The 27,241-nt window shown below is 43.9% G+C and overlaps 1 protein-coding gene across 5 annotated transcripts in view; it reads right to left on the bottom strand.

The window, feature by feature from the left end:
* The window catches only part of ABCC6 (ATP binding cassette subfamily C member 6), a 66,377-nt gene that overhangs the window by 36,532 nt on the left and 2,604 nt on the right, over positions 1–27,241 (bottom strand). For 3 of the 5 annotated variants that reach the window (XM_089476794.1, XM_089476791.1, XM_089476793.1), the window contains exons 2-10: positions 26,420–26,596; positions 22,924–23,049; positions 20,925–21,062; positions 19,147–19,272; positions 16,728–16,789; positions 8,154–8,285; positions 6,636–6,839; positions 4,414–4,591; positions 1,925–2,086 (exon numbers count right to left, since the gene is read on the bottom strand). In XM_089476794.1, the coding sequence (XP_089332920.1) occupies positions 1,925–2,086; positions 4,414–4,591; positions 6,636–6,839; positions 8,154–8,285; positions 16,728–16,789; positions 19,147–19,272; positions 20,925–21,062; positions 22,924–23,049; positions 26,420–26,596 (1,305 nt within the window). Of the gene's footprint in view, positions 1–1,924; positions 2,087–4,413; positions 4,592–6,635; positions 6,840–8,153; positions 8,286–16,727; positions 16,790–19,146; positions 19,273–20,924; positions 21,063–22,923; positions 23,050–26,419; positions 26,597–27,241 lie in introns of those variants that run through there. The other 2 variants (XM_089476792.1, XM_089476795.1) reach the window with 2 other exon arrangements.

Genomic DNA, 27,241 nt, shown 5'->3' with positions numbered 1-27,241 from the left:
GAAAACAACAACAAATGGGGAATGGGATAAGCGAAGGCCCTGCCTCAGGAAATCCACCACCCATAGATGTCGAAAATAATTGGAAGACGTGGCCAACCAGGAGAAGGATCACCTTTTATTTAAAGAATTAGGTGGAGTTTTAAGCCCATTACAGACAGGCCTTAAAGTACGTGCTGAGCACGTACTAGGGTTAGGAAGTGGCGGCGCTTCTGCACTCCCCCAACCCTAGTACGTGCTCAGCACGTACAAAATGGCAGCGGCCGTTCCACATGGCCACCGCCATGACTACATCACAACCACGCCACCTCCAAACGAGGCGGCGCGGTTGTTACGTAGTGGGGCTGCACGAGGGCGCTTAGTGCGCCCTTTCCACGGCCCCAGAAGGAGCTCCGTTTCGGAGCTCCTTCCAGATTTGCGTCGGTGGGCGCAGCCTTTAGATGGCTGCGCCCAGCGACGCAGAGGAGAAAGGGGCCAAGTGGCCCCTTTCTCCTCCTCCCTGCCACCGCCGGGTGTCCTTGGGGCTTGAAGCCCCAAGGACACCCCTTTCCAGGCCACAGGGAAGCGGCCTTTTGCCCCTTCCTCGCGGCCCGGAAAGCAGCGGATCGGGGCCTTGGAGGCTGCCATTGTGGCAGCTGAGGCCCCAATACACCGGGGAAAGCAGCGCCTATAGGCCGCCTCAAAGGGGTGGTCTGTAACGCGCCAAAGTTTGTTTTTAACTTGTGTATATTGTATGTGATTTTATATTGAATGTAGCCATTTTAATTGTTTTGAATTTGCTTTATCTGCCTTGGGTCCCTCCGGGGAGAAAGGCAGGATATAAATGAAATAAATAAGTAAGTAAATAAATAAATAGATTCCACACGCCACTCTGAAGTAAGGCCCTGCTCTGGTCAGGCCCCACCTGGAATATTGTGTCCAGTTCTGGGCGCCACAATTCAAAAAAGACATTGAGAAACTGGAGCGTGTCCAAAGGAGGGCGACTAAAATGGTGAAAGGTCTGGAAACCATGCCCTATGAGGAACGACTTAGGGAGCTGGGGATGTTTAGCCTGGAGAAAAGAAGGTTAAGAGGTGATATGATAGCCCTGTTTAAATATTTGAAGGGATGTCATATTGAGGAGGGAGCAAGCTTGTTTTCTGCTGCTCCAGAGACTAGGACCCAGAGCAATGGATGCAAGCTGCAGGAAAAGAGATTCCACCTGAACATTAGGAGGAATTTCCTGACAGTAAGGGCTGTTCGACAGTGGAACACACTTCCTCGGAGTGTAGTGGAGTCTCCCTCCTTGGAGGTCTTCAAACAGAGGCTGGATGGCCATCTGTCGGGGATGCTTTGATCTGGATTTCCTGCATGGCAGGGGGTTGGACTGGATGGCCCTTGCGGTCTCTTCCAACTCTATGATTCTATGATAAACCAACCAGTCCTAGAAAGTGGGGAAGGAAGAGGAAGTGTCCTGACTGTGAATCTGGCCACTGCTGACCCGCAGCCCCAAAACACATGGGGGATACCTGCCTGTGACAGAGCAAAATTTCAGCACCACCTGGCCCTCCCAAATCCGAAAGCTATGCAATACAAAATAATTTAATCAATCTGAAATCAGGTTGGCCCCCCCTCCATAAGAAAGCAGGGAGGAAGTCCCTATGGAGGAATGGCCATTAAAAATGTAGCCAGCAAAGACCAGTGAAGTCCAGCACTGTCCAGTTGTTCTGGAACAATGGGATGGAGGCACACAAAGAGGCAAGCAGACCTTATATGGTCTCTGGCTCCGCCTGCCCTCCACCTGCCGATGCACAGTGTCTTGTTGCTTTGTGCCAGCCACAAGGGCTTCTGATTTCTCCCCCACAGCACTATGGTCTGGGACCATATTCTCCAATTTCCCCTTTAACTACTGTCTCTGTTTAAGAAAAATGTGGGTTGTCTTTTTTACCTGCCAAAGAAAGACAAAGCAGATGATAATTCGGATGGGGGCAAGCCAAATCCCATTAAAATAGATAATGAGGTCCATTAGTTTTTGCATGTCGACAGACACTAAGTTCACAATTTCACCCACTGTTGTTGCTTTCTTGGCTGCATTCGACATAATTAAGACCTATAAGAGAGAAAATCAGACCAAACAGCTTTTACATTTACAGTTACCTGGAAAAGGGAAAAGGCAGTGACCACCATCCTCACAGAATTAATCATGGAATCTGAATTAACAAACACTCCCAATTTTATTCTGGAAAAAGTATCAAAATGCTGTGGGGAGCCTTATATTTTGAACTACAGTTTATCATTCAGCACTGTGTCTTCCAAAGGCAAAACAGACAGGCTCCAGAATCTCATCAAGGACTAGACAGTACTATCTATAGTTGATATTCCCTTTTAAGAATACAGCTACGTGAGAAGGACAGGTTGCTTACCTGTAACTATTTCCTCAAGTGGTTATCTGCAGTTACACACAAATAGGTTATCTGTGCCTGCACAGTAAATTTCAGAAACTACTGAAATCACTAGGCAACACTTTAGTTGCAACTTTTGGCAGTAGCTTCGCCCACCCTTATAAAGCCGCTAGTGTTCCCGCTCTTTCTCCAGTTCCATAAGTACGCTGCATAGCAGCGACAGAACATCTTAGCAATGAGCAGGACACAACTGAGGGGAGGATAGGTGGGATTTGCATGTATTCACAGATGACTATTCGAAGAAATACAGTTACAGGTAAGCAACCCGTCCTCCTCCTTCGTGGTCTCTGCGAATCACACAAATGGGTTAGACTGACAAGCATCTTCTGCAATATGCTGTCCAAGATCCTGACTATCAGTTCTTTGTACTGCTGTGATTCTGCTTGACTTGACCTTATTCTTCTCCATCTGATGTGATACAGAATCCACCAAGGTCTCTGCCCTAGCCAGGTTATTTGAGAAGAAAAGGAGAGCCATGCTGGCTCAGACCAAAGGCCTACCTGGTGTATCATTCTGTTCACACATCAGCCAACCTGTTGCTAATTGGAAGTCTACCAACAGAGCATGAGTGAAAATATACTCTCTGTTTTGTGTTCCCGAGCAAGTGATATATACTGTATAAAGTCATACAGTACTATCCCTGAAATGAGAATGGATATATACCCACTACCCATCCTGACCAATAATTTTTTTGAAGGGTGGGTCAACCTCCAGAAAATTCTCATTCTTCTTTTAAAGCCATTGAAACTAGCACATATATCTGTCAGGGATGATGGGAGTTGCAGCTCTTCACCTCTGGCTCGAACTCACCACCTTGTTACGCACCGGCGCTGACCAGTTTTGGCCAGTGGTTAAAGCTTTGCTCTAAAGCAGCAGAGTTACAGACCCCGACAAACTCTCCAAGCCTTCTCACTCTTGCTTCCACAGAAGTCTTCACACTTCTTCAGGATCCAGCTGGCTCTTGTATCTTCACCAAAGACACCAGACAACTCAGTAGTCTTATATAAAAGATCTACTTTATTCTACTATATACAGCTCCAAAACTATCCAACACAACTCCAATAATACTCCTCACTACTATCCACTACTACCCACAAAATACATTGGGATTCATAGCAATTATTATAGCCCTTGGAAAACACCACCCACTCTTGTCAGTTTCCACCCAGTGGGCGTGTACAACCACTTTCATTGGTTCTCTTGGTTCATCCCATAATTAATGATTTCAGCATCTCAGCCTTGTCCACTTAACAATTCTCAGGTGTGTTCAATTATCCACTTTGCATTTCTGTCCTTGGCATTTAGGACTTGCTAATTACATTACCTTTTACACCTGTGTGGCTTCTAATTGCTTTTGCTGAGTCATCCTGACTCTCACATACATGTTTTATTTCTTTCACTGTATGTCCCATGTTGCTTTTTCCTTAACAATATCTCCACTTATGGCAGTTAATTCAACAGTTCAACTATGTACTGTGTGAAGGAGTACTTTGTTTCATCTGTCCTTATCTATTTTTTCCACACCAAGCATAATTTCACGCTCCCCTAACATTTCTCCCCTTACTTGTTTTTTGTTTGTTCCTACTAAATAGTCTAATAGTCCTTTTCTTGCTATATTTCAGAGAAAGAAACTGGAAAGCCACCTCTGAGTGTTCCTTGCCTAAGAAAACTCTGTGAAGAATTTATGGCATCACCATACATCAACAGGCAACTTGAAGGCACATACACATGGACACACACTCCCCAATTTGGCAAAAGTCCCCATGATAAATCATGGGGATTTTTAGTGTACTTGGCCTTCAATAGCCCATATCCTTCAACCACATTTCACCCTTTGATATCTCTCTTTTTTCTTCCTTTCCAATTGCTCCTTTGAGATCTTTTTTCTAGAAATGATCTGGATCTAATTCATAATAGCAGTGAGATAAAAGGAGAAAAATAAAACCAAGAAAGGTATATGAAGTGCAAGGTTTACCTTTCGATAAATAAGGCCTGTAATTGCCGTTTTTAATCTCACTCCCAAGACAAGACACATGTACATGTACTGCTGTTCAAACAATGTCCGGAGACAAGCTAAGAGGAACATCACTGCAGCACAGAGATAGCCTTTCCAAGAAGGAGATTCTGGAACAGTGATGAAATCTAGGAAAATACTGTAAGGAGAGGAAAAGATAGTCAATTGAACAACTACAACTACAGCCATATCTGAATATCCATATAATGCAGATCTCTTGAATTTGGATTTATCATAGAACATGCATCATTCTAATATATGCTGCCCACATCTTCCAGCTTGCCTCTGGAGAGTGGCTAAAGTAATGGTGGGCAAGGTCAAGAAATCCAAGATCCCTATGACCAGTATCCCAAAATGAAAGAGTCAGATTTTGGCTAAATAAATTCTGGGGCCTCACATCTTGTTTTACTGGGAATGGGAAACATGCATTGTTGCAACATGATTCCCCATTTTCAGGATGAGAAGAGGCTCCTTTGGAATAACTGAGCCACAAATCTCCATCTGTGATGTGTTTATTGTGACACTTGATCTGGGAATTCTGTTGTGACAAGTCACTAGGCAAAGTTGATTTCCCCAACAGTCAATCTTGGCTCAAATTGGCTGTAAAGAAGGGGCTGCTGTGGGAGGAGTGACTATAAAAAGGGGGTAGTGAGTCAGTCAGAGTCAGGACAGAATGTGTCAGTTCACAGCACCTCAGATCTGTTCTGTTCTGAGAGCTGTCAATTGGAATTCAGGCCAGTGTACCTTAACGGAATTCATAGTTCTGTTAAACGGGAAGAAGTGGTCCCTTCCCTTACACGGGGGATCCGTTCCGGACCCCCACACACACACAAATTAGGGAAATCCTGCATATGGTGGAGTCCCATTAAAAATAATGGGCATCATGCCTGAGGTCTGCACGGGCGCCACAGGCACACACCCCATTACTTCTTCCAGGGCACGCCATGGCTTCTTCCGGGGTGGATTTTAGCATATGCTGAAAGCTGTGTATATCACGCCCGCATACGATGTGGGCGCACTGTATAAGATAAGATGTTTAAAAGAGGCAAGAAACAATTTAGGCTTGAAAGAGTTAAATAAAGGAACTGGAAAAAATAATTTGTATCTATTAAAGTACTCTGATTACTGTAACCATACAATCTGTGAAACATTCTTGAAAAGATTATCTTAACACCCGCTTATAAATAAAGTTAATGTTTATTGTTTCCAGAAGAGTATTGTCCTGAGTGAATTTATAACAATAACTTCACACACTACCAAAGATAAAACACATCTAGGAGGAGGACACTGGGGACCCCAACTCTAATTCATTTAAAGGAAAGTGTATTAAGGGTAGATGTAGGGCAAGTGACTAAGACCAAGGGGTCTTCAAATATTTATGAGGTGAAGATCATCTCTAAGCACTGATGGGAAGACTGCTTTGGGAAGACATAATTGGTGCCAAGCAGCAGGATCAACACTGTGAAGGTGCTTTGCTGTGTTAAGACAAAATATCTTGACTAAAACTGGGGCAATGGTGAATTTTTTTCCAGAACTCTAAATACAAATTGGTGCATGATAACTCAGAGGCGAAGCAGACTGGTGGCTTGGACTAGCCTCTGGCCACTCCAGCCCCAATTGACCAGGAACTATGGTGACCAGACAGCACACTCTGAGCTTTTGGGTGCTCTTTTTTCCAGTGACTTTGGGCCGCCTTGGGTGGCCTCAGAGCAGCTTCCAGCCACATCAGGGGCATGTGTCGTCTGCACACCATGCCCCTAAAGCCCCTGCACCTTTTGGCCTGTTTCGGGCCTCAGACATAAATGCCGATATATTTAACTCCAATGGGGCTAAATAAGTGTAAATAGGGATAGCAGGCACATCTGTAACACTGTGACAAATTCTGGCTCCACAGGTTAGGAAGAACATTGAGAAACTAGTGTGTGTCCAGAGACAGGTAACTAAGATGATTGTTCATCTTAGGAGAGAATGTTTAGTCTGGAGAAAAAAGGTTAAGGGGAGAAAGCATAGCATCCTTCAAATATCTGAACGGCTGTCATGAAGAATATGGAGTGCTCACTGGTGCTGAGAAGGGGGATTGATTAGATGTCCTCTAACATCTCTTCCAACTTTTAAAATTGTATGGTGTACCATTGAGTATCTGCTGTATCAGCTTAGAAACATATTTTCGGGTGCCCACATACCTTAATGTCTTTGGAACCAAAAACAAGAAGACATCACCAATAACTAAGCAGAGAGTCCCAAGAAGAAAATATGTCCCAAATACACTCCAGAAAGCTTTCAGCAATGGTTTGCTTTTGCTATTTTCTTGTTGAAGCAGGATGGGAGTTTCATCAACCTCTTGTCTATTTCCTTGCTCTTGTTTATGTTTCATAAATTCCAAAATTCTGATCAATAAAGTAAAAAACAATGAACTTTATTTGATTTTACTATATTTATATGGTTGCACAGCCACAGATCAGAGCTATTACCAAAATAAAGCCATAGAATCATAAAGGCAACATAAAATAGCCCACAGAATTAAATTGTATTTTAAAAAACCCTGAGGAAAAGACATACATCAGTTCCCTTTATTCTTCTCATACTGATGAAGTCTCTTTGGTAAACTAGGAAATCAATACACTGACACTGAATATGGTTATAGTTTGTGCTAAAATGATAATAAACATGACACAGGCCCTGAAAAATTACTCTTTTTTGGATTACAGCTTTGATGGTTAGAGGATTCCAGACGGTGATGTAAAAAAAAAAAAGTTACGTTCCCAATTCCAGGTTGGTGCCAGGTAAACCTCTCCAGAGATGCTAGCACTGGGATCCTATCAAGTGGCTTTTCATTCCTTTTGCAAAGGTGAGCTTTGCTGGATCTAATGAAAAGCTCACCTTGTACAACATCCTATTCACAACCAAGGCCAGCCATATGTTTCCAGAGAGGCCCGCAACAGTCATTTGCTTTTCCAGATCCCAAATGGGACTAGCAGCTGAATCGCTTCCTTACAATGTAAAGGATGCAGCAGCTGTGGACAAGTCTACATAGGGACCACCAAACGCAGTGTGAAAACAAGAATCATGGAACATGAGAGACACTGCAGACTGGGTCAGCCAGAAAAATCAGCAGTAGCAGAACGTGCCACAAATAGGTCTATTGACTGTAATAAAGGTTTGATGATGAGAACATGCCACAAACCATCCTGGGCATAAAATACTGTTTGAAAACACTTAAGTTCTGGACCATGCCAACCACTACCATGTCAGGATGCACAGGGAAGCCATTGAAATCCACAAACATCTGGATAATATCAACAGGAAAGAAGAAACCCTCAAAGTAAATAAAGTTTGGCTACCAGTCCTGAAGAATAGCAAAATAAGGACTCAGCAAATGTGAAACCATTCAGAGTCAGGGGCTTTCCCAGCAGATAATTGATCACCAGTTAGCAGACATTAATCCTTGTTTGCATTAGCCTCCCAGGCTGAGGCCAGTCATCAACAAAGAACAATACACATGCAAATCACTCCTGCATTCCCAGGCTCACACAGCATATATACACCCAATTTTTCCAGGCAAAGCATTCTCTGAAGATGCCAGCCACAGATGCTGGCGAAATGTCAGAAAGAAACTCTGCTAGAACATGGCCACATAGCCTGAAAAACCCACAAAAATCTATGCTTCCTTACAGTTTGCTTTAATGCATAAAGGCACTTACTGCTCAGCTCTTGCATGATTCTTTTCCCAGGCGTCTTCAAACTTGGTAACAATCTCTTCAGAGGAGTTTTCTTTCGCTAATGACCACAAGTCTTCTGTTTGTAGTGGTTTCCAATATCCTTTCCAGATCATCCTGTAAAACAAGCAGCATCAGTTGAGATGATGCTTAAGAACTTGTAGACCCAGTACTGACAGTGAAACAGGCCTCTCAAGCACTGAATTTGGGTTGCTGTGAATGGGAAGCAAATAGCTAAGCCTATATTCAATTGCTAGTGCCAGCCAGAATAGACACACTGAATCAATTCCTAAATGGTGAGTTAAGAAGTCCATTGTTTTGTTTCAGTGGGTCTGTTCTAATTAGGTACTAGCAACTGGGTCTAAACCTGAATGTATGAGTATTGTACATTTCACTGTTGTGGGGTATGTGGGACATACATTTATGAAACTATATGTCTGGAGTGTCAATGTAGTTTGTATCTGTCTGACTTTGGGGAACGGGGTCGGCAATCCCTGGGCCGCGGGCCGGAGGCGGCTCACGGAGGCGGCAGGACCAGCCCCAGCCTGGACCTGCTGCCGCCACCGCCGCCACTGCCACCTCCTCCTCCACCTTCTCCGCCACCTCCTCCTGGGCCGCACGACTGCTTGACCGTGCTGCTCTCCTCCTCCACCACTGCGTGGAGGAGGAAGAGGAGGGCCGCACGGCCTGGGGCAGAGGAGGCAAAAGGGGAAGCCCCGCACCACCCTCCCCACCTCCCCGCGCTGCTCCACGCTGCCCACCTCATTCTCCTCTGCCTCCTCCGCCCCGCCCCCAGGCCACACGGCACATGGAGGAGGGGGGAGGAGAAGAAGGAAGAGGAGGAGGGGGGAGCAGAAGGAGGAGGAAGAGGAAGAGGAGGAGGGGGAGCTGAAGGAATCATAGAATCATAGAGTTGCAAGAGACTGCACGGGCCATCCAGTCCAACCCCCTGCCATGCGGGAAATCCAAATCAAAGCATCCCCAACAGATGGCCATCCAGCCTCTGCTTAAAGATCTCCAAGGAAGGAGACTCCACTACACTGCGAGGGAGTGTGTTACACTGTCGAACAGCCCTTACTGTCAGGAAGTTCTTCCTAATGTTGAGGTGGAATCTCTTTTCCTGTAGCTTGCATCCATTGCTCCGGGTCTTAGTCTCTGGAGCAGCAGAAAATAAGCTTGCTCCCTCCTCAATATGACATCCTTTCAAATATTTAAACAGGGCTATCATATCACCTCTTAACCTTCTCTTCTCCAGGCTAAACATCCCCAGCTCCCTGAGTCGTTCTTCATAGGGCAAGGTTTCCAGACCTTTCATCATTTTAGTCGCCCTTCTTTGGACACGCTCCAGTTTCTCAATGTCCTTTTTGAATTGTGGTGCCGAGAACTGGACACAATATTCTAGGTGGGGCCTGACCAGAGCAGAATACAGTGGCACTATTACTTCTCTTGATCTAGACGCTATACTTTTATTGATGCAGCCTAAAATTGCATTCGCCTTTTTAGCTGCCGCATCGCACTGTTGACTCATGTTCAACTTGTGGTCTACTTGGACTCCTAGATCCCTTTCACACTTAGTTTCACTCAGCCAGGTGTCCCCCATCCTATATCTGTGCATTTCATTTTTCCGCCCTAAGTGCAGTACCTTACATTTCTCCATGTTGAATTTCATTTTGTTAGCTTTGGCCCAGTTTTCTAGTCTGTTCAGGTCATTTTGAATGTTGATCCTGTCCTCTGGAGTATTAGCTACTCCTCCTAATTTGGTGTCATCTGCAAATTTGATAAGTATTCTCCCAATTCTGTCATCCAGGTCATTGATAAAGATGTTGAACAGGGATCGGCAACCTGCAGCCCGCCGAGCCGTTGGGACCAGCCCGCTCGGTTCTGCCACCGACTGCCACCGCCAAAGGCCCCGCGGGGCCTTTGGCAATGGGCAAGGGGGGCTATTGGCCTCTCGCACAGGCGCACAGGGCCTTTGGCCTCTCGCACAGGCACACGGGGGGGAGGAGGAGGAGGGAGGGAGGGAGGGAGGGAGGAAGAGCAGAAGGAAGGAGAAAGGAGGAGGAAGATGGAGCAGAAGGAGGAGGAGGAGGAGGAAGAAGAAGAAGAAGAAGAGGAGCAGGAGGAGGAGGAGGATGGTGATGGTGATATTGATATGAGCCAGCTTCAGAGGCACAGCCAATGTAAGTTGCTGTGATTTTTACAAACTCATGCGCAGTAGAGAAAAACCACAGTCCCTTGACCAAGTACACACTTCTGAGAAGAACAGTTGAACCCGAGGGCAAATCACTTCTTGTGAGACCACCTTGACATGTTCAATATGCATAGCCATGTGAACCTTTCTGTCATCTGTCTAGGAATAATGCCCAAATGTCCTCCATTTTGATCATGCCTAAGAAACATGCATTTATATTAACATTTTTTAAAAATCATCAAATTTTTCGCATGTCCTCCATTTTAAAAAATGTGTCCTACATTTGAAAATGTTGTCCTATATTATTTAATTATTTATTTTTTTGGCTTCGGCCCCCACCGTTGTCTGGGGGACACCAACCCGGCCTCCGGCTCAAAAAGGTTGCCTACCCCTGATGTTGAATAACACTGGGCCCAGGACAGAGCCCTGTGGGACCCCACTGGTCACTTTTCTCCAGGATGAAAAGGAGCCATTGTTGAGCACCCTTTGGGTTCGGCCGGTCAACCAATTACAAATCCATGTAACACTTACTTTGTCTAGCCCACATTTTACAAGCTTGTTTTCAAGAATGTCATGGGAAACCTTGTCAAAGGTTTTACTGAAATCAAGATATACTATATCCACAGCATTCCCTTCATCTACCAAGCTGGTAATTTTATCAAAGAAAGAGATCAGATTTGTCTGGCCTGACTAGTTTTTCTGAAACCCATGTTGACTTTTTGTGATTATGGCATGGCCTTCTAGATGTTCACAGACTCTCTGTTTAATCATAGAATCGTAGAGTTGGAAGAGACCACTAGGGCCATTCAGTCCAACCCCCTGCCATGCAGGAAATCCAAATCAAAGCATCCCTGACAGATGGCCATCCAGCCTCTGCTTAAAGACCTCCAAAGAAGGAGACTCCACCAGACTCTGAGGGAGTGTGTTCCACTGTCAAACAGACCTTATTGTCAGGAAGTTCCTCCTAATGTTGAGGTGGAATCTCTTTTCCTGTAGCTTGCATCCATTGTTCCAGGTTCTGTTCTCTGGAGCAGAAGAAAACAAGCTTGTTCCCTCCTCAATATGACATCCCTTCAAATATTTAAACATGGCTATCATATCAACTCTTAACCTTCTTTTCTCCAGGCTAAACATCCCCAGCTCCCTAAGTCGTTCCTCATAGGGCATGGTTTCCAGACCCTTCACCATTTTTGTCGCCCTCCTTTGGACACGCTCCAGTTTCTCAATGTCCTTTCTGAATTGTGGCGCCCAGAACTGGACACAATATTCTAGGTGGGGCCTGACCAAAGCAGAATACAGTGGCACTATTCTCTTGATCTAGACACTATACTTTTATTGATGCAGCCTAAAATTGCATTGGCCTTTTTAGCTGCCGCATCACACTGTTCACTCATGTTCAACTTGTGGTCTACTTGGACTCCTAGATCCCTTTCACACGTAGTTTCATTCAGCCAGGTGTCACCCATCCTATATCTGTGCATTTTATTTTTCCGCCCTAAGTGCAATACCTTACATTTCTCCGTGTTGAATTTCATTTTTTTAGCTTTGGCCCAGCTTTCTAGTCTATTCAGGTCATTTTGAATCTTGATCCTGTCCTCTGGGGTATTAGCTATTCCCCCTAATTTGGTGTCATCTGCAAATTTGATAAGTATGCTCCCAATTCTGTCATCCAGATCATTGATAAAGATGTTGAATAACACTGGGCCCAGGACAGAGCCCTGTGGGACCCCACTGGTTGTCAGAATCCACCTTTAGTCAGTCATTCAAGGTGCATTCTGCCATGAGGTTTGTAGAGATAGATAGATAGATAGATAGATAGATAGATAGATAGATAGCAGAGTGGGGGGTCAGGGAATAGGTTCTCACACACAAATAGGGAAGAGATAGATATGCATATAGAGAGAGGAAGTGGAGATATAGATAGACAGTCATTTTGGGAATAGGGGCTGCCACCATGAGGAATGGTCCGGATGGTCACGTATTGCAGATAGGCAGTTTTATGAGGGGTTTTTGGGCAACTGATACCAAAGATACATACAGTCTTAGATCTCTCCTTGGTAGAGGATCTAGGAACCAAATGGTCAACAACCCCCCTCCTTTCCCCCTTAAGAACAAAGGGAGAACTTCTACATCAAAGGCTGACCCGAAGGGAAACCAACGCAAAGGGAGGGGTCTGGGGAATTGTAAAGTGTGGTCTCTATGTGGAGTTCCTCAGATTCAGCAAAGACGTGGCCAGGAATGCTTCAACTTTATCTTTATAATAAACTTTCTGATTTACCTGAAGTTTGTTGTGGATTTTTGGTCAGAGCAATCTCTCTGTGCAAAGTCTCACACTGGTCACTTCTCTCCAGGATGAAAAGGAGCCATTGTTGAGCACCCTTTGGGTTCGGCCGGTCAACCAGTTACAAATCCATGTAACAGTTACCTTGTCTAGTCCACATTTTACAAGCTTGTTTGCAAGAATGTCATGGGAAACCTTGTCAAAGGCCTTACTGAAATCAAGATATACTATATCCACAGCATTCCCTTCATCTACCAAGCTGGTAATTTTATCAAAGAAAGAGATCAGATTTGTCTGGCATGACTAGTTTCTCTGAAACCCATGTTGAGTTTTTGTGATTATGGAATTGCCATCTAGATGTTCACAGAGTCTTTGTTTAATTATCTGCTCTAGAATCTTTCCTGGTATTGATGTCAGACTAACTGGACAATAATTGTTGGGATCCTCTTTTTTCCCCTTTTTGAAGATGGGGACAACGTTTGCCCTCCTCCAGTCTGCTGGGATCTCTCCTGTTTTCCAGGAGTTTTCAAAGATTATTGCCAATGGCTCCAATATTACATTTGCCAGTTCTTTTAATACCCTTGGATGGAGTTCATCTGGTCCCGGAGACTTAAATTCATTTAGATTAACAAGGTGTTCCTCTACTATCTCTTTACTTATTCTGTGCTGAAATTCCCGTATTCTGTCCTCTGCTCCATTATCCTCAGGTTGAGCACCCTTTTCCTTTTCTGAGAAGACTGAGGCAAAGAAGGTGTTGAGTAATTCTGCCTTTTCTCTGTCCCCTGTTAACATTTTGCCATCCTCTCGACGCAGTGGCCCTACCATTTCCTTCTTCTTGCTTTTGCTGTGGACATATCCAAAAAAGCCCTTTTTGTTGTCTTTAACCTCTCTAGCAAGCCTGAGCTCATTCTGCGCTTTAGCTTTTCTGACTTTACCCCTACACATGCCTGCTATTTCTTTGAATTCCTTTTTTGTGATTTCCCCCTTTTTCCATTTCTTATACATTTTCCATTTCAAACTTAGCTCCATTGAAATTCCTTAGTCATCCATCCTGGTTTCTTGAGACACCTCCCATTTTTCTTTCTCAGTGGAACTGTTTGAAATTGTGCCTTCAGTATCTCTCTTTTGAGAAACTCCCATCTGTCCTGAACTCACTTCCCTTTTAGTATTTGTGACCACGGGATCACCCTCAATACTTCTCTAAGTTTACTGAAATCTGCTCTCCTAAAGTCTAGAATGCATGTTTGACTATGCCTGGCTTCTCCTTTCCATTGTATAACAAACTCCAGGAGAACATGGTCACTTCCACCTAATGATCCCACCACTTGCACCCCATTAACCAAGTTATCCTTGTTGGTTAGGATCAGATCCAAAATAGCTGACCCCCTTGTTGCCTCTTCCACCTTTTGGACCATGAAATAGTCTTCTAGGCAAGTGAGGAATTTGCTATACCTTGTGGATTTGGCTGAGTTTGACTTCCAGCAAATATCAGGGTAGTTGAAGTCGCCCATCACTACTACATCTCTCTTTTCTGACTGCGTGGACATCTGTTCTAGAAAGATATCATCCAATTCCTCAGTCTGACTTGGGGGTCTGTAGTAGACTCCCACTGTAACATCCTTGTTGTTTCCCTCCCCTTTGATTCTTATCCAGATGCTCTCCACCTGGCTTCCATGATTGATGTCCTGGATCTCTTCACTGGTGTAAATATCTCTGACATATAGTGCTATTCCTCCTCCTTTCCTGTTTGGCCTATTTCTCTTAAAAAGGTTATACCCCTCTATTTCCACATTCCAATCATGAGACTCATCCCACCAGGTTTCAGTGATGCCTATTATATCATATTTGCTTTGCTGTACTAGGAGTTCAAGTTCATCTTGCTTATTTACCATGCTCTGTGCATTAGTGTAGAGGCATCGCAGACCATGGGTCCCATTTACTTGTTGCTTGTGCAAGTTTATTTGCCTCCCACTGTTGTGTCCTTGCACTTTTTTTCTTGTTTCCTCTATGTCTGTTTGACTATTTTCTCCAGCCCTTTCACCTTCCTTAATATTGTCTCCCTTCCCCACGGAACTCAGTTTAAAGCCCTCCTGATCAAGTTCTTGAGACTGTTGGCAAAAACATTTCTTCCAACTGGCGTGAGATGCAACCCGTCCATTGCAAGAAGTCCCTCCTCATGGAACCGCAGCCCATGATCAAAGAATCCAAATCGTTCTCGGCGGCACCATCTGCAAAGCCAGTTGTTCACATCCGCTATTTTCCTCTCCCTTCCTGTACCGTGCCCTTCAACTGGCAGAAGAGACGAGATGACAACCTGTACATCCATTCCTTTCAGCTTCCTACCAAGCGCCTCGTAATCCCTTTTGATGTTCTGCAGGCTGTGTCTTGCAGTATCATTGGTTCCCACGTGGACCAAAAGGAAGGGGTCAGTAGGCTTGACCAGTCTTGTCAGCCTCTCTGTCACATCACAGATCTTTGCCCCTGGGAGACAACACACCTCTCGAGACATCTTGTCAGGCCTACAAATCACTGCTTCTGTACCTCTCAGCAAGGAGTCCCCCACTATGACCACACGCCTCCTATGAGGGTTAGCAGCGGCTGTTCCCTTGGGTGGGTCTCTCAGGCTTGCCTGCTCTGTCCCTGAAATCTGTCCATGCTGCTGTTCTTCATCCTCCTTGATAAGGGAAAGAGCTTCGAATTGATTCTCTAGCTGCAAGCTCCCCGAACAATCCCTTCTTGGCCTACTTCTCTGTGTGACATTCCTCCAGCTGTCTGCCTCCTGTGTATGTGAAGTGACCTCCTCGGCTCCAGCATCTTCCTCTGTGTGGTATTCGTCCAGGATTGTTAGTTCTGTTGTGTCCAGGAAATCCTCCTGCTCCCTAATATGCTGAAGTGTAGCTACTCTGGACTCCAACTGCTGCATTTTCTCCTCCAAGAGAGCTACCAACTTGCACTTGGGGCATATGAAGTTCTCCAGTTCTGTAGGCAAGAAGACAAACATCCCAGAAGTGTTGCAGGTGACTGCCGTGGTTCCGTCACTGTCCATACTGAAAAGTCTTAGGAAATTACTGGAACAGGACCTGTGGGCTTCCTCCTGGAAAAAAAAATCCTCCAGAAAACACCAACGTTAAGCCCCTGATGTTTCAACAATTTGTGGCAGTGAGCTCAATCAATTCTGCCTCTGCTGTAGATTTCCTCAGATGAAAAAAGATGAAATAAAAATGGAAATAAAATTTCGGCCCGCAGCTCTGGGAGGAGTAATAAAGAGCTAGTCTGCTAGCTCCGCCCCTAGTGACTCACAGATGTGACTCACTGAAGATGTGACTACAAGCACACTCTTCCTAGAGTTTAAAAAACAATTAAACAGTCACCACTTACAATGGCTTCCCAGCTACCTCTCTCCTCTTCCTCTCTGTAGCAGGAACTGCTCTGCAGAGGCTCTGGGAGGAGTAATAAAGTAATAAATAACCCACATTCTCCATGTTGGCCTCAGTTGCAGTCCAACAAAAGCTGGAGGGCCAGATGATCCCACCGAATTCCAAGATGGATCAGATGATAGTCCTCTATTTGAAGGTGTCCTCTATTCAAAGCCTTTAAATTAAAGATTGGGAACATAAGGGACCAAAGGCAGTTTCAAGAAAGTTCTTGAGGATGTGTACATTTGAGTGGCAGGCAGGGACAAAATACCACATCCATGTCATTTTTCCAGAGCAGGGTGCAACATGGTCTTGACAATGTTTTGTTCCACCCTTTTGTCCCTGATTGCCACTCAAATGTACACATCCTCAAGAACTTGTGTGAAACTGCCTTTGGCCCCCTATGCGAGCGAACAATGTTTCCTATCTTTGATTTAAAGGCTTCCCAGTCCAAATTCGGATCAGAGCTCTCAATATAGGGAGATTAATAGTGTGGACTTTGAGCTGGTTATCCGCACTAAGCACCTAGACAACATAAAAAGCAGCAGGCCCACAGGGGGTTAACTGGTCACACTCTTTTTATGGGGAGATGGATTGTATTTCTATTTAAAAAGTAATTTTTTTCAGCTTGCGTTAATACCTTTAAAGAAGCATGTGACATATTTTCTTACCTTGCAAACCACCAAAATGTGATTTTGGAAAGAAAAGAGGCTCTGGATTCAGGACATGGGTTCTGTAAAAGTTTGAAGTATAAGATAAATCTGAGATGTGCATATAATACAATATCTTACAATAAAAAATAGAAAAATATCAGAAAATGAAAATGCTGCATCCCAAAACAAATCCATTCTCTATATTCCAGTTGGTCTTTGTCATCTGGGTGTCCTCCCTCTGGGTCACTTTCTTCTTATTCCTCTGAGTCTTCAGCCTCTACTTCTTGTTCATGTTGTGAATCTCTCTTACATTCATGTTGCTGTTTTCCAGCTTCTTCTTCATACAATCTTTCTAAATCCTTTATATGTTTTTTCAAAAATTCTTTAGCTTTCGCTGCTGTATTTATTTTGTAACTTTTTTAGTTGTGCATAAAAGATATTCCATCTATATCATATGCCCTTCTCATAAGGTGTCTCATTAAGAAATTGCATTCCCTTCTTCTCTCAATCATGATATCCTTTTCGTAATTTAATGGTATAAATCAGTCTCCCATTCTCTCTCTTGTAAAATATATTACTATAACGCTTGGTAAATTCTTCTTTTTTTGTTGTTGAGAAGTTAATTCTGAAGATTTAATCCACCTTGGTATAAATCTTTCTTTGGTTTGTCCTACAAATTCTGCTAGTGCTGGAATTAGTTTCCAAAATTAGCTCTTCATTTTGTTGTTCATATAGGCTCTTTATTTTCAGATATCTTCTTCTGTCTCATTTCTATCAATATAGTTGTTTCTTGCTGATAGTTGATACCACCGTATTCTGTTGCTAAACTCTTCAAATATAACAATCCCATATTTTACCAACCACTTTGTCTTTGCCCCAGTCCTTCCTTCACTGTCATCTGTTTCATATGTCTGGCTTCGTCTGTTCTCCTCAGCTTCCCCTTCTGGTTCTTCTTTCGGAGCCTTCTTTTGATGATCACTTTTCTCCTTCACCTCCTCTAGCGAATCAACATCTCACCATCTCCATCTCTCTCACACATCTTTTATTCCCTTTCAGTTTAAAAGTTCAAAGTCACTTCGCTAATTTCAGCTTCACTTTTTCACATCATTTTTTTCCCTGGTTAATTGTTTAGGTGTATTAATTTATTTCTCAACTTCTTTCTCAAATTAGTCACAATCTCTTTAACTTAAATCCTCAGTTAATAATCACAGTCCCTCTTTAGTGTCAGTAGAATAATACTGTAGAAGATCTTCCTCTCTCAAATCTTATTAAATTTATAATGCAGTCTGTCTTCTGTTTAAAAGGATGGGCAGCAATGCTTCTGCTAGCTCAGCCAACTACAAGAATGCCATGATGGCTTGATGGATCTTCTCAGCCCTTCCATGTCAGATCAGTCTTATTTGATTTTCTATGGTGCTAGATGCTGGAATTGATCTCCATGAGCCCTTTTGAATTTCCTTTACCAGGGGTACACTTTTTTTTTTTTTTGGAGGTTTTTTCTTTGACTAGCTATTATGTCCTGCTGCTGACTAATATCAGTCTCCAGTCTCTCCAAGTTTGGCTGAGGAAACTCCTCTCTTGGTACTCTGGAATGCTGCTGCAGTACTAGGCTAGATGGCCAACAGCAACTTCATATGTTCATAAGTTATACTAGTCATCAATACAAATTCACTGAACTTCTGGGATTTTATATAAAATTGTAGAACATTTGCATATTTTACTACAAACAGCAAAATCTATATGCAATTCCCCTACATCTGGGTTGAGGACATATTAGGCTTATCACAAAACTCCATTTACAAATTTTTACAATTCATTGTGAAAAGCCAAAACTCAGTCCTAAAATAGTTCATATGTGTGTCAGTGATTATTAACAAATAATAATAATAATAATAATAATAATAATAATAATATCATCATCCTACCTTTTGCCCAGTTTGGGACTCAAGGATAAAAACACATACTTAATATTCACAAAATACAAAAGTTAAAAGATGATTAAATGATTAAAAATTAAAACTAGTTTTTAAAAAGTAAACCATTAGAAAAGCAGCACAACAAACTAGCAAATAGAAAGTCCAGGGGGAATCTGTGGTCCTCTAGAGAATTGCTGAAATTCCCAGCATACCTCACCACTGGCTATGTTGGCTTGGCCTGATGGGAGTTGAAGTCCAGCAATATCCACAGCATTATAATTGCGTTGTTATATGTAATTTAAGATCATTAGGAATTTGAGAAATAACACATTTATACTTTATTATCCATTATTTTAGCTTGGCTGAGAGGATGAGGACATCAACTCTTTTACCAGGAGCAGTAAGGACTGGAAATGTATAAGAAGAAGAAGAAGAAAGGGGGGGAGGGGAAGGGGGAGCTGGAATTCTAAAGAAAACATTAAAGAATCTCTAAATGAATATCAAACAAGTCAAATTCTTACAGTGTCAATGGCAACTTTAAAGAAGAACGGAGGCTGATCTACGATGCAGCAGAGCACAAGTTCCAACAAGACCAAGGTGAAATAAACATATGAGGTAACATTATGGAAGGGATCTCTTCCAAAACCCTGCAAAAGTAAATAATTCATGATATTATGCACATACCGTATATACTTGACTATGAGTCGAGACATTTATGCCCCAAAATTGACCCTTGTAGAAGGGTCAATACATCAGTAATGCTTAGAAAGGTCCTAAAGCAAGCAAGCCTAATGCCCCAATCTCCACTGAACACCAATTCCTTCCCCCTCCAGACCGTTTTCCAAGCCTTTGCTTTCAATCAGAAAAACTCCCCATTTAATTCCACTTGCTTCTCTCTTTGGTCCTTTTTGCAAGATCTGGCTTCCTATAAAAAAATCTCAACTGCCACTGCTGTGGGCTCTTAGGCGGGTTATAGACCGCCGCTTTGAGGCGGTCTGCCGCTGCCGCCGCCGTTTGCTCCGTAAGGGAGTCGTCGCAGCCACACCGCGCGGCTCCCTTGCGGAGCAAAAAAGAAGCTCCAAAATGGAGCTTCTTTCTGCGGCGCCCTAATGACGTCACGAGGCGCCGCTGGCGCACTCGCAACGTCATTAGCACCGCAACACGTTCGGACGCACAGCATCCAATACGTAAAGATGGCGCCGGCCGTGTGGAACGGCCGGCGCCATATTGTATGGACAGAGTCCGTATTAGAGCCAGGGGCGTCTATAAGAGATGCCCCTTTTTTAAAATGGGACGTCCTGCGGACGTCCCAAGTGCCGGTCTGTAACCGGCCTTAGTGAGAGAAGTGTGTAAAACACCCCAGCAGAGAGAGAAGGAGGATCACAGTGACTATCAGGAGTTCAGGGGGCGGAAGAAGCTGCTGGTTCTACTGGTACTTGGACCTCTGTCTTCCAAATGGATTCCTCTCTCTTCAGGACTGAGGCCCTAACTCAGTAGGCACCGCGTTTGTCATCACTCGCAGCTATTTTGCCTGCTAGGACTATAAAACCAGGATCTGACAGGGCTTTGCTGCAAAACACCCCAGCAGAGAGAATGAGAGGACCACAGTGACTATCTGGGGCCAGAGGGAAGAAGAAGCTGCTGTTTGGACCTCTGCCTTCCAAGTGCCTTCTAAGACGTAGAGCCCTACTCCAGTCCATCCGGTGCCATCTGGCCATGGAGGGAGAGATGCAGACCCAGCTCCATCAGGCCTGGCCTAGATTAAGAAGCCGAGCCCTCCCTCCAGTCCATCTGCCTTGATCCAGGCCTCAGAAGGAGAGAAGAACTGCTGGACCTGATCCCCTTCCCCACTACCATTCCCTTCTCCTTTTGTGTCGTGTCTTTTTAGATTTTAATCCTGAGGGCAGGGAACCATCTTATAAAAAATAATAATAATTGCAAGCTGCTCTGATAGCCTTTAGGGCTGAAGGGCGGGCTATAAATACCATAATAAATAAATAAATAAATGTATACTTGCTCTCTCTCTCTTCATGGAGAACATACTGAAACACAGCTGCCTATTACCTTTGCTCTTCTAGAATAGTTCAGTGAGGATCAAGCTGTTCTATATTAAGAGTGGAATTCTTTAATAATTATTTCTCCTTTTCTGTTTCTACTTGGTTCTTAGAATCCTCCTCCTAAGGTGGGCACTTCCACTGTTGCTGGAGAAAAGGCTCTGACCTGACCCATTGATCAAGGTTAACATCTGTAACAGAGAGGTCGCCAAAATTATGTGACACAATCAACAATCTAGACTTACATCTTCCAGAACATGTTGTATTTTGGAGCTAAGTGAAACTGTAGTGGAGAGAAAAGAGAGTAACCAATACATCAACAGAATGCCTGAAGATTGGACACCTTTCTGTCGTTCCATCTGGGTTAGAAATATAACCAGGACCTAACAGGAAAGTAAGACAAAAATATATAATACAAAATGTGGTCAGACTAAGTAGCAGCTTTACAACTGAAAAAAAGAAAGAAAATTCAAGTAATAAAAGTGAGCAACATTAAGGCACTGCTGCTGTGGCAGTGTCCTGGACTGCGGCCAGCACTCACACACACACGCTGATAGAATGGCTCAGCCAAGCAAGTGGATGCAAAACACAGACCTTGCAAGGATTCAGCGTGAAAGCAGTCTGAGAAGTCAAGCCAAGGTCAGGATACCAGAAGACAAAGCAAACCGAAAACCAAGCCAAAGTCAGGATACTGGGAGTCAGAGGGGTCAAAGCAGTCCGAGGTCAAAGCAGCCAGAAGATAACAAGGGTCCGGTCCAAGGTCAAAGCAACAAGGAATCAAGATACAAGAAGCCAGTGCTAGAAGCAATCACGCCAAGGGATCATGCAATAAACTCTGGCAAACAGTGAAGGTCTCTCAACAGTTTAAGTAAGGGAAACTCTCCCCTGTGCCACCTGAGGCTGGTTGGCTAATTGCCTCTCTGCAATCCTCTTGGATCTGTGCCTGCAAGCACTCTCAGCCCTTCTCTCTTTGAACATAGGCACCTCCAGGCAAGCTTCCTCCCCAGAGTCACCACTAGGCTGTTGTACCATAGGAGGCCCCTCTCTAGCACTAGGACCTGGTTGGGCCTCCTCCTCTGGGGCTGGGAGAGCACAGCTGGGACCTGGCAGAGCAGGATTGCCACCTGGTGTAGCCTCAATCAGCTCTTGCTCTGGAGGAGGCTCATCCTCTGAGAGCTGATCTTGGCTGGCCATGACAGGCAGCCAAATGGGGCTGTTGCAAGCAAAACAGTGGAGAAGATACCACAAATCACTTGCATCACCACTTAGAATCACAGAGTTGGAGCATGTCTTGTAAGCCATCCAGGCAAACTTGGATGCCAGAAACAGAAGAAAAACCCTCCTTCCATTCCATCTGTCATAGTCGTGGCCTCAGAGGGGCAGAAGAACTGGTAGTGTCTGCAGGATTTGATCCTCTTCTCCACTGCCATTCCTTTATGGTTTTGTGTCACGTCTTTTTAGACTGTAAGCCTGAGGGCAGGGAACTGTAACAAGTTGTTCTAAAGAGTGAGGTATAAATACAAACAAACAGACAAACAAATAATAAACCTCCAGCTTCATATAGGAAAATCAGAGCAAGAGAATTCTTAATAAATGACTGCCCAGCCTCTGTTTGAAAACCACCAACAAAGGATAGCCCAGTACCTGTCTAGGCTATCGCTTTCATTATTGAACTAACTCAGCCCCAAGAAATTGCTCCTAACATTCAGTTGAAATCTACCCTCTTAACCATTAGATCGGGGCAGCAGAGAACAAGAGCTTCTCAGCCTTCAGTCTTCCCGAATTGCTTGCCTCTGGTTATCCTGGATGGGGCTTTTTGGTGGCTAAACACCAAAACATTTGGAGGGCCAAAAGGTGATAACCTCAAGTCTTCTATTAAACACTAGAATCCATACTCAATCCAAATGTGCTCCAGTCCCTCCTTCAACCACTGGTGAAAAGTGGCTCTCCCAGTGTCACCACCACCCTACTCTGGAGAATCCTCCAAACTGCTTTCCAGCTGTAACATTTGCTGCTGTTGGAGAGAGGCAAAGTTCCAGTGTGGTGGTGGCGGCGGCGGCAGCCCTCCTGGAATGGATATAACTAACTGTGTGTGATTTTACTGGTAATCACTTTGGATTGTTAAGACTCTGTTACTGGGATTTCCCTGCCTAGAAATAGGACTGGCTGATTCTAAGTGCCCAGGAAAGGCGGGGGGGGGGGGGGAGGAGATGCAATAGAAAACTAAGCAAATGTTGGAATTACCATAGTGAACAGCTGTAAAGCAGGGCTGATGATGACTCCTGCACCCTGCTGAATTCCTTGGTTTGCTTCCCAGAGAATGTGGACTGTACTTGAGAAATACATCACTAAGAAAACAAAGCCAAGAACCTAGAAACAAGATGAACATATTGTTCAGAAGAACATGGTAACATGAATATTTGTGGTACATATTCTTCCCTCCCATGGAAACTATAAATCATTTCTTAATTCACTGAATGAAGATATCATCAAGTTATCGAATCTTTGTTTCAAGTAGTACTGAAATTTATCCAAATCTTTAGCAAATTTACTATTGGTTTTATCTTCAAGTATGTATGTCATTATGTCCATTTTTGCTACGTCCACAAGTTTTTCAATCCACTCCTCCTCCATAAGAATGTTTGGTGTTTTCTAACACTTAACCAAGAGAAGTTTTAATATCTTTCTTAATTTTGGTTTCAAAGTTAAATAATCCAAGTAAGAAAAAACCAGGGCTCAAGGGTGTTTTTGTTGTTGTTGTTGTTGTTAAATTATCTTCATTTTGACTCAAATCATGAGCCAGTATTTTTTTACTTTGCTACAATCCCACCACATATGAAAAAAATATTCCAACATATTTACCACATTTCCAACACAAATTGTTAGCAGTTTTTAGGAGCCCTGTGGTGGCACAGCGGTTAAATGCCTGTACTGCAACCACTCACTCACAAACCACAAGGTTGTGAGTTCAATCCCATCCAGGGGATCAAGGTCAACTCAGCCTGTCATCCTTCCGAGATTGCTAAAATGAATACCCAGCTTGTTGGGGGCAATTAACTTACATTTTGTAAACTGCTTAGGGACTGCTTAAGTGCACTGATAATTGGTATAGAAATGTACTTGCTATTGCTATTTATGGCCCGGTACACACGGTACTAAAACAACCGCACAGTCCCTAACCCTAGTACGCCGCAGCGCTGTAACAATGGTGTATACAGGCAGATGCATAGTACCTGCATGTCGCGCGCACTTGTTACGTCACGAATGCACCATTGGCGCACTCAGACATCACAATGGCGGCGCAAAAAGAACACTCTTTTTGCGGGTTCTTTTTCCTCCACAGGGAAGCCGCGGTTTGGTGGCTGCAGCTTCCCTGCAGGGGAAAAAAGGCACCAACAGGCCTCCTTTTTTGGGAGGTCTGTACTGTGCCTATATATGTTAGAGATATGCATCATTTTACTGCAGTTCTCTTTGAGGGGTTTTGGTGTAGAATCTTTGTTTGTATTTAATCCAAATTTTGTAAAATGCTTTCCTGTTTGTATGTTTAGTAAATGTTCTTTGCATTTGTATTTTGCTAAACTACAGGAAACCATGCCAAACAAAGTTTAAGCCATGTTCTTCAACAATCCTTCTGAGATCGCTAAAATGAGTACCCAGATTGTTGGGGGCAATTAGCTTACAGTTGTACATCACTAAGTACATTTCTGGGATGGCCATCTGTCGGGGATGCTTTGATTGGGATTTCCTGCATGGCAGGGGTTGGACTGGATGGCCCTTGTGGTCTCTTCCAACTCTACGATTCTATGATTTATATCTTACGCTTGGTTTTTTTCTTTGCCACACAAATTTTTGCAGTCCTTTCTAAACTGATCAAACCATTTACTAGAAATATTTAGTGGAATTGTTTGGGAAAGGTACATTAACTTGAAAGAACATTCATTTTAATAGCTGAAAGTCTTCCCAAAAGTGAAAGATTCAAAGCTTTCCACTGTTCTAAATGATTTTTGCACCTTTCCATTTTTTAGCATTGTTATTTTGGAACAGATATCCTAAGTATCTAACTTTGGGCCCGTACAGACAGGCCAAAATAAAGCTGCTTTGGGTCACCTTGGAGGTATGCTGTTTAAATGATGCATGCGTCCTAAGAGGCCAGAAGCCGCAACGGAGCCATGCTTCAGTCCTAAGGGCTGGAGCGCAATTTTAGCGCTGCTTCTGGCCTCTTAAGATATGTGTGTCAATTAAACAGCGGATCTCTAAAGTGACCCAAAGCAACTTTATTTTGGCCTGTCTGTACAGGCCCTTTCTTAACAATTTCCATTCCAAGTTTCTTTTCCAGTTGTTTATAGAAAGACTGAAATGTAAAAAAAAAAGTGGGGAAAATGAATCATAATTTTTCTGTTTTCTTAAGAAAGGTTTACAAAAAAATCAAACATCAAACCTTGATTTTCCATTTTTTATAAGGGACACCATTTTGCTCTGTCATTATATTTAATGGGACTTGAGCCTCCACGGATTTTGTTATCCACGGGGGATCTTGGAACCAAACAAGGGTCCACTGTATTTCTTTATAGCTATTATTTCAGCAATCAAGAGGTTTTTAAATTATTAACTACTGTTGATGTGTTTCCATAAATGTTTGAATATCCATTTATATGTTCGCTTTTGTTTGTGTCGAATGTGTATTATATGGATATGTGACATGACCTAGAAATAATTAATAAAAATATAACTTTAAAAAAAGAAGACAAACATGGTAACATAAAGGTCTGGACAAAGGAAGGCACAGACCCCCTCCATTCTGTCTCATCCCAACGTTTTATTCTTGTTGCTAGTCATTAAGGAAACGTACAATTCTTCATATACCTGAAATCACTCCCTTCCTCCAATTTTAGCCTTGCTTGATTTAAATTCCTCCTTTCTCTCATTGAAAAAGCAGCTTATAGAACTGGCACAATTAAAATGTTATGTGAAATAAATATAACGAACCCCAGTTAAACCCAAACCAATTAAAAATATTGGAGAACTGGCTGTTACCCAATTGATAATGAGAGGAACACAATAATAATAATGCTTTCTTGCTTCTGTACTTTGCTTTGCAAAAGAATCAATAGTTACAGAAGGCCCATAGATTAAGCCTACAGAGTAAAGTGCAAATGGGCTATGCTGGCCCCCACTCTTTCTTTCTGTGTGTGGCAGTAGCAAACACACTCACATAATCACCCCCTCCTTCCTCTGGAGGGCTCTGAATACAATGGCCTGTGTTTAACCAGCGGCCTTGAAGAGCCTAGCTTAGCCGAGTATGTATGTTACAGTTATCTCTCTGTACATTCCAAGCAAGCAAGCAAAGGTAATGCCAAGCAAATGTAATGCCAAAAAGAAAATGTAGGACATAATGCTGTTTCGCTTTTGTGATTGGCTTACGCTAGGAAAAGTAGAGTTAGAAGGGCATAAAAGATGGCAAGAGGTCCTCGGCGCTGCAGTTTTTGATAACACCCACCTTGCTGTGTGTGTGCATGCTGCTGCCCTTGGCCAAGAGAATAAAGCATTTTTTTATCCTAGCCAGTTCGGTCTCTTTGACTCTGCTTGTCCACCGGCAGGTCACGGGCCTTCGGGTTCATGGATTTGGGGTTCACCCGCTACAATAATATTGAGGGTGACATGGTCTGACTCTGAAGAAGGGTAGTGTCTTACATTGCTATTTAAACCTGTTTAAAAGCCCCCACTGCAGAAAACGACTTGCCATTTTTGCTTTGAAGACAGCAGACATCCTGATATAACCTCTGGTATTCTTCTGAAGATAAAGGTAATAGAAGGGGAAAGAGATCCAAAGGCAGATGCAAGGGATCCAAATCAGGACAGTAGATTGAAAGCAGGTAGTCAGACTTGGAGTATCTGTATACCATGTCTGGTTCCAATCCTGCAAACAAGACAGGGACAGATGTTAAAGCTGAAGAGCAGGGGCCGGCAACCCCCGGCCTGCGGGCCGGATGCGGCCCACGGAGGCGGCAGGACCGGCCCCAGCCCGGTCCTGCCGCCGCCACCTCCTCCTCCACTGCGAGGAGGAGGAAGAGGAGGGCCGTGCAGCCTGGGGCAGAGGAGGCAAAGGGGGAAGCCCCGTGCCACCCTCCCCACCTCCCTGTGCGGCCCCGCGCCGCCCTCCCCGCGTGGCCGCGCACCGCCCACCTCCTGCTTCTCTGCCTCCTCCGCCCCACCCCCAGGCCGCGCAGCGCATGGAGGAGGGGGGAGGAGGAAGAGGAGGAGGGGGAGGAGGAGAAGAAAGAAGAGGAGGAAGAGGAGGAGGGGGAGCAGAAGGAGGAGGAGGAAGAAGAGGGGGGAGCTGGAGGAGGAGGAAGAGGAGGAAGGAAGAGGTGGTGAGTGGCCACTGGCCAGAGGCCTCAAGGTGCTTTTAATGCTAACAAGTCTCCCTTGGTTTGACAATGATAGTGTGGTGATGATGATGATGATGAGAGTTTGAGCTTGAGAGGCATGCAGACACTGTTTCAGAAGCCAAGAGACTGTCACTTTCCAAAGTGTGTTTTGGGTGCTTTTAATGCTAACAAGT

This window comes from Sceloporus occidentalis, unplaced genomic scaffold, assembly GCF_023333645.1.
Source record: "Sceloporus occidentalis isolate IW3139 unplaced genomic scaffold, rSceOcc1.0.p SCAF_10, whole genome shotgun sequence".
NCBI lineage: Eukaryota > Metazoa > Chordata > Lepidosauria > Squamata > Phrynosomatidae > Sceloporus > Sceloporus occidentalis.
Note: the sequence above shows the minus strand (reverse complement) of the source record. Positions and strands in the feature narration are given on the sequence as shown.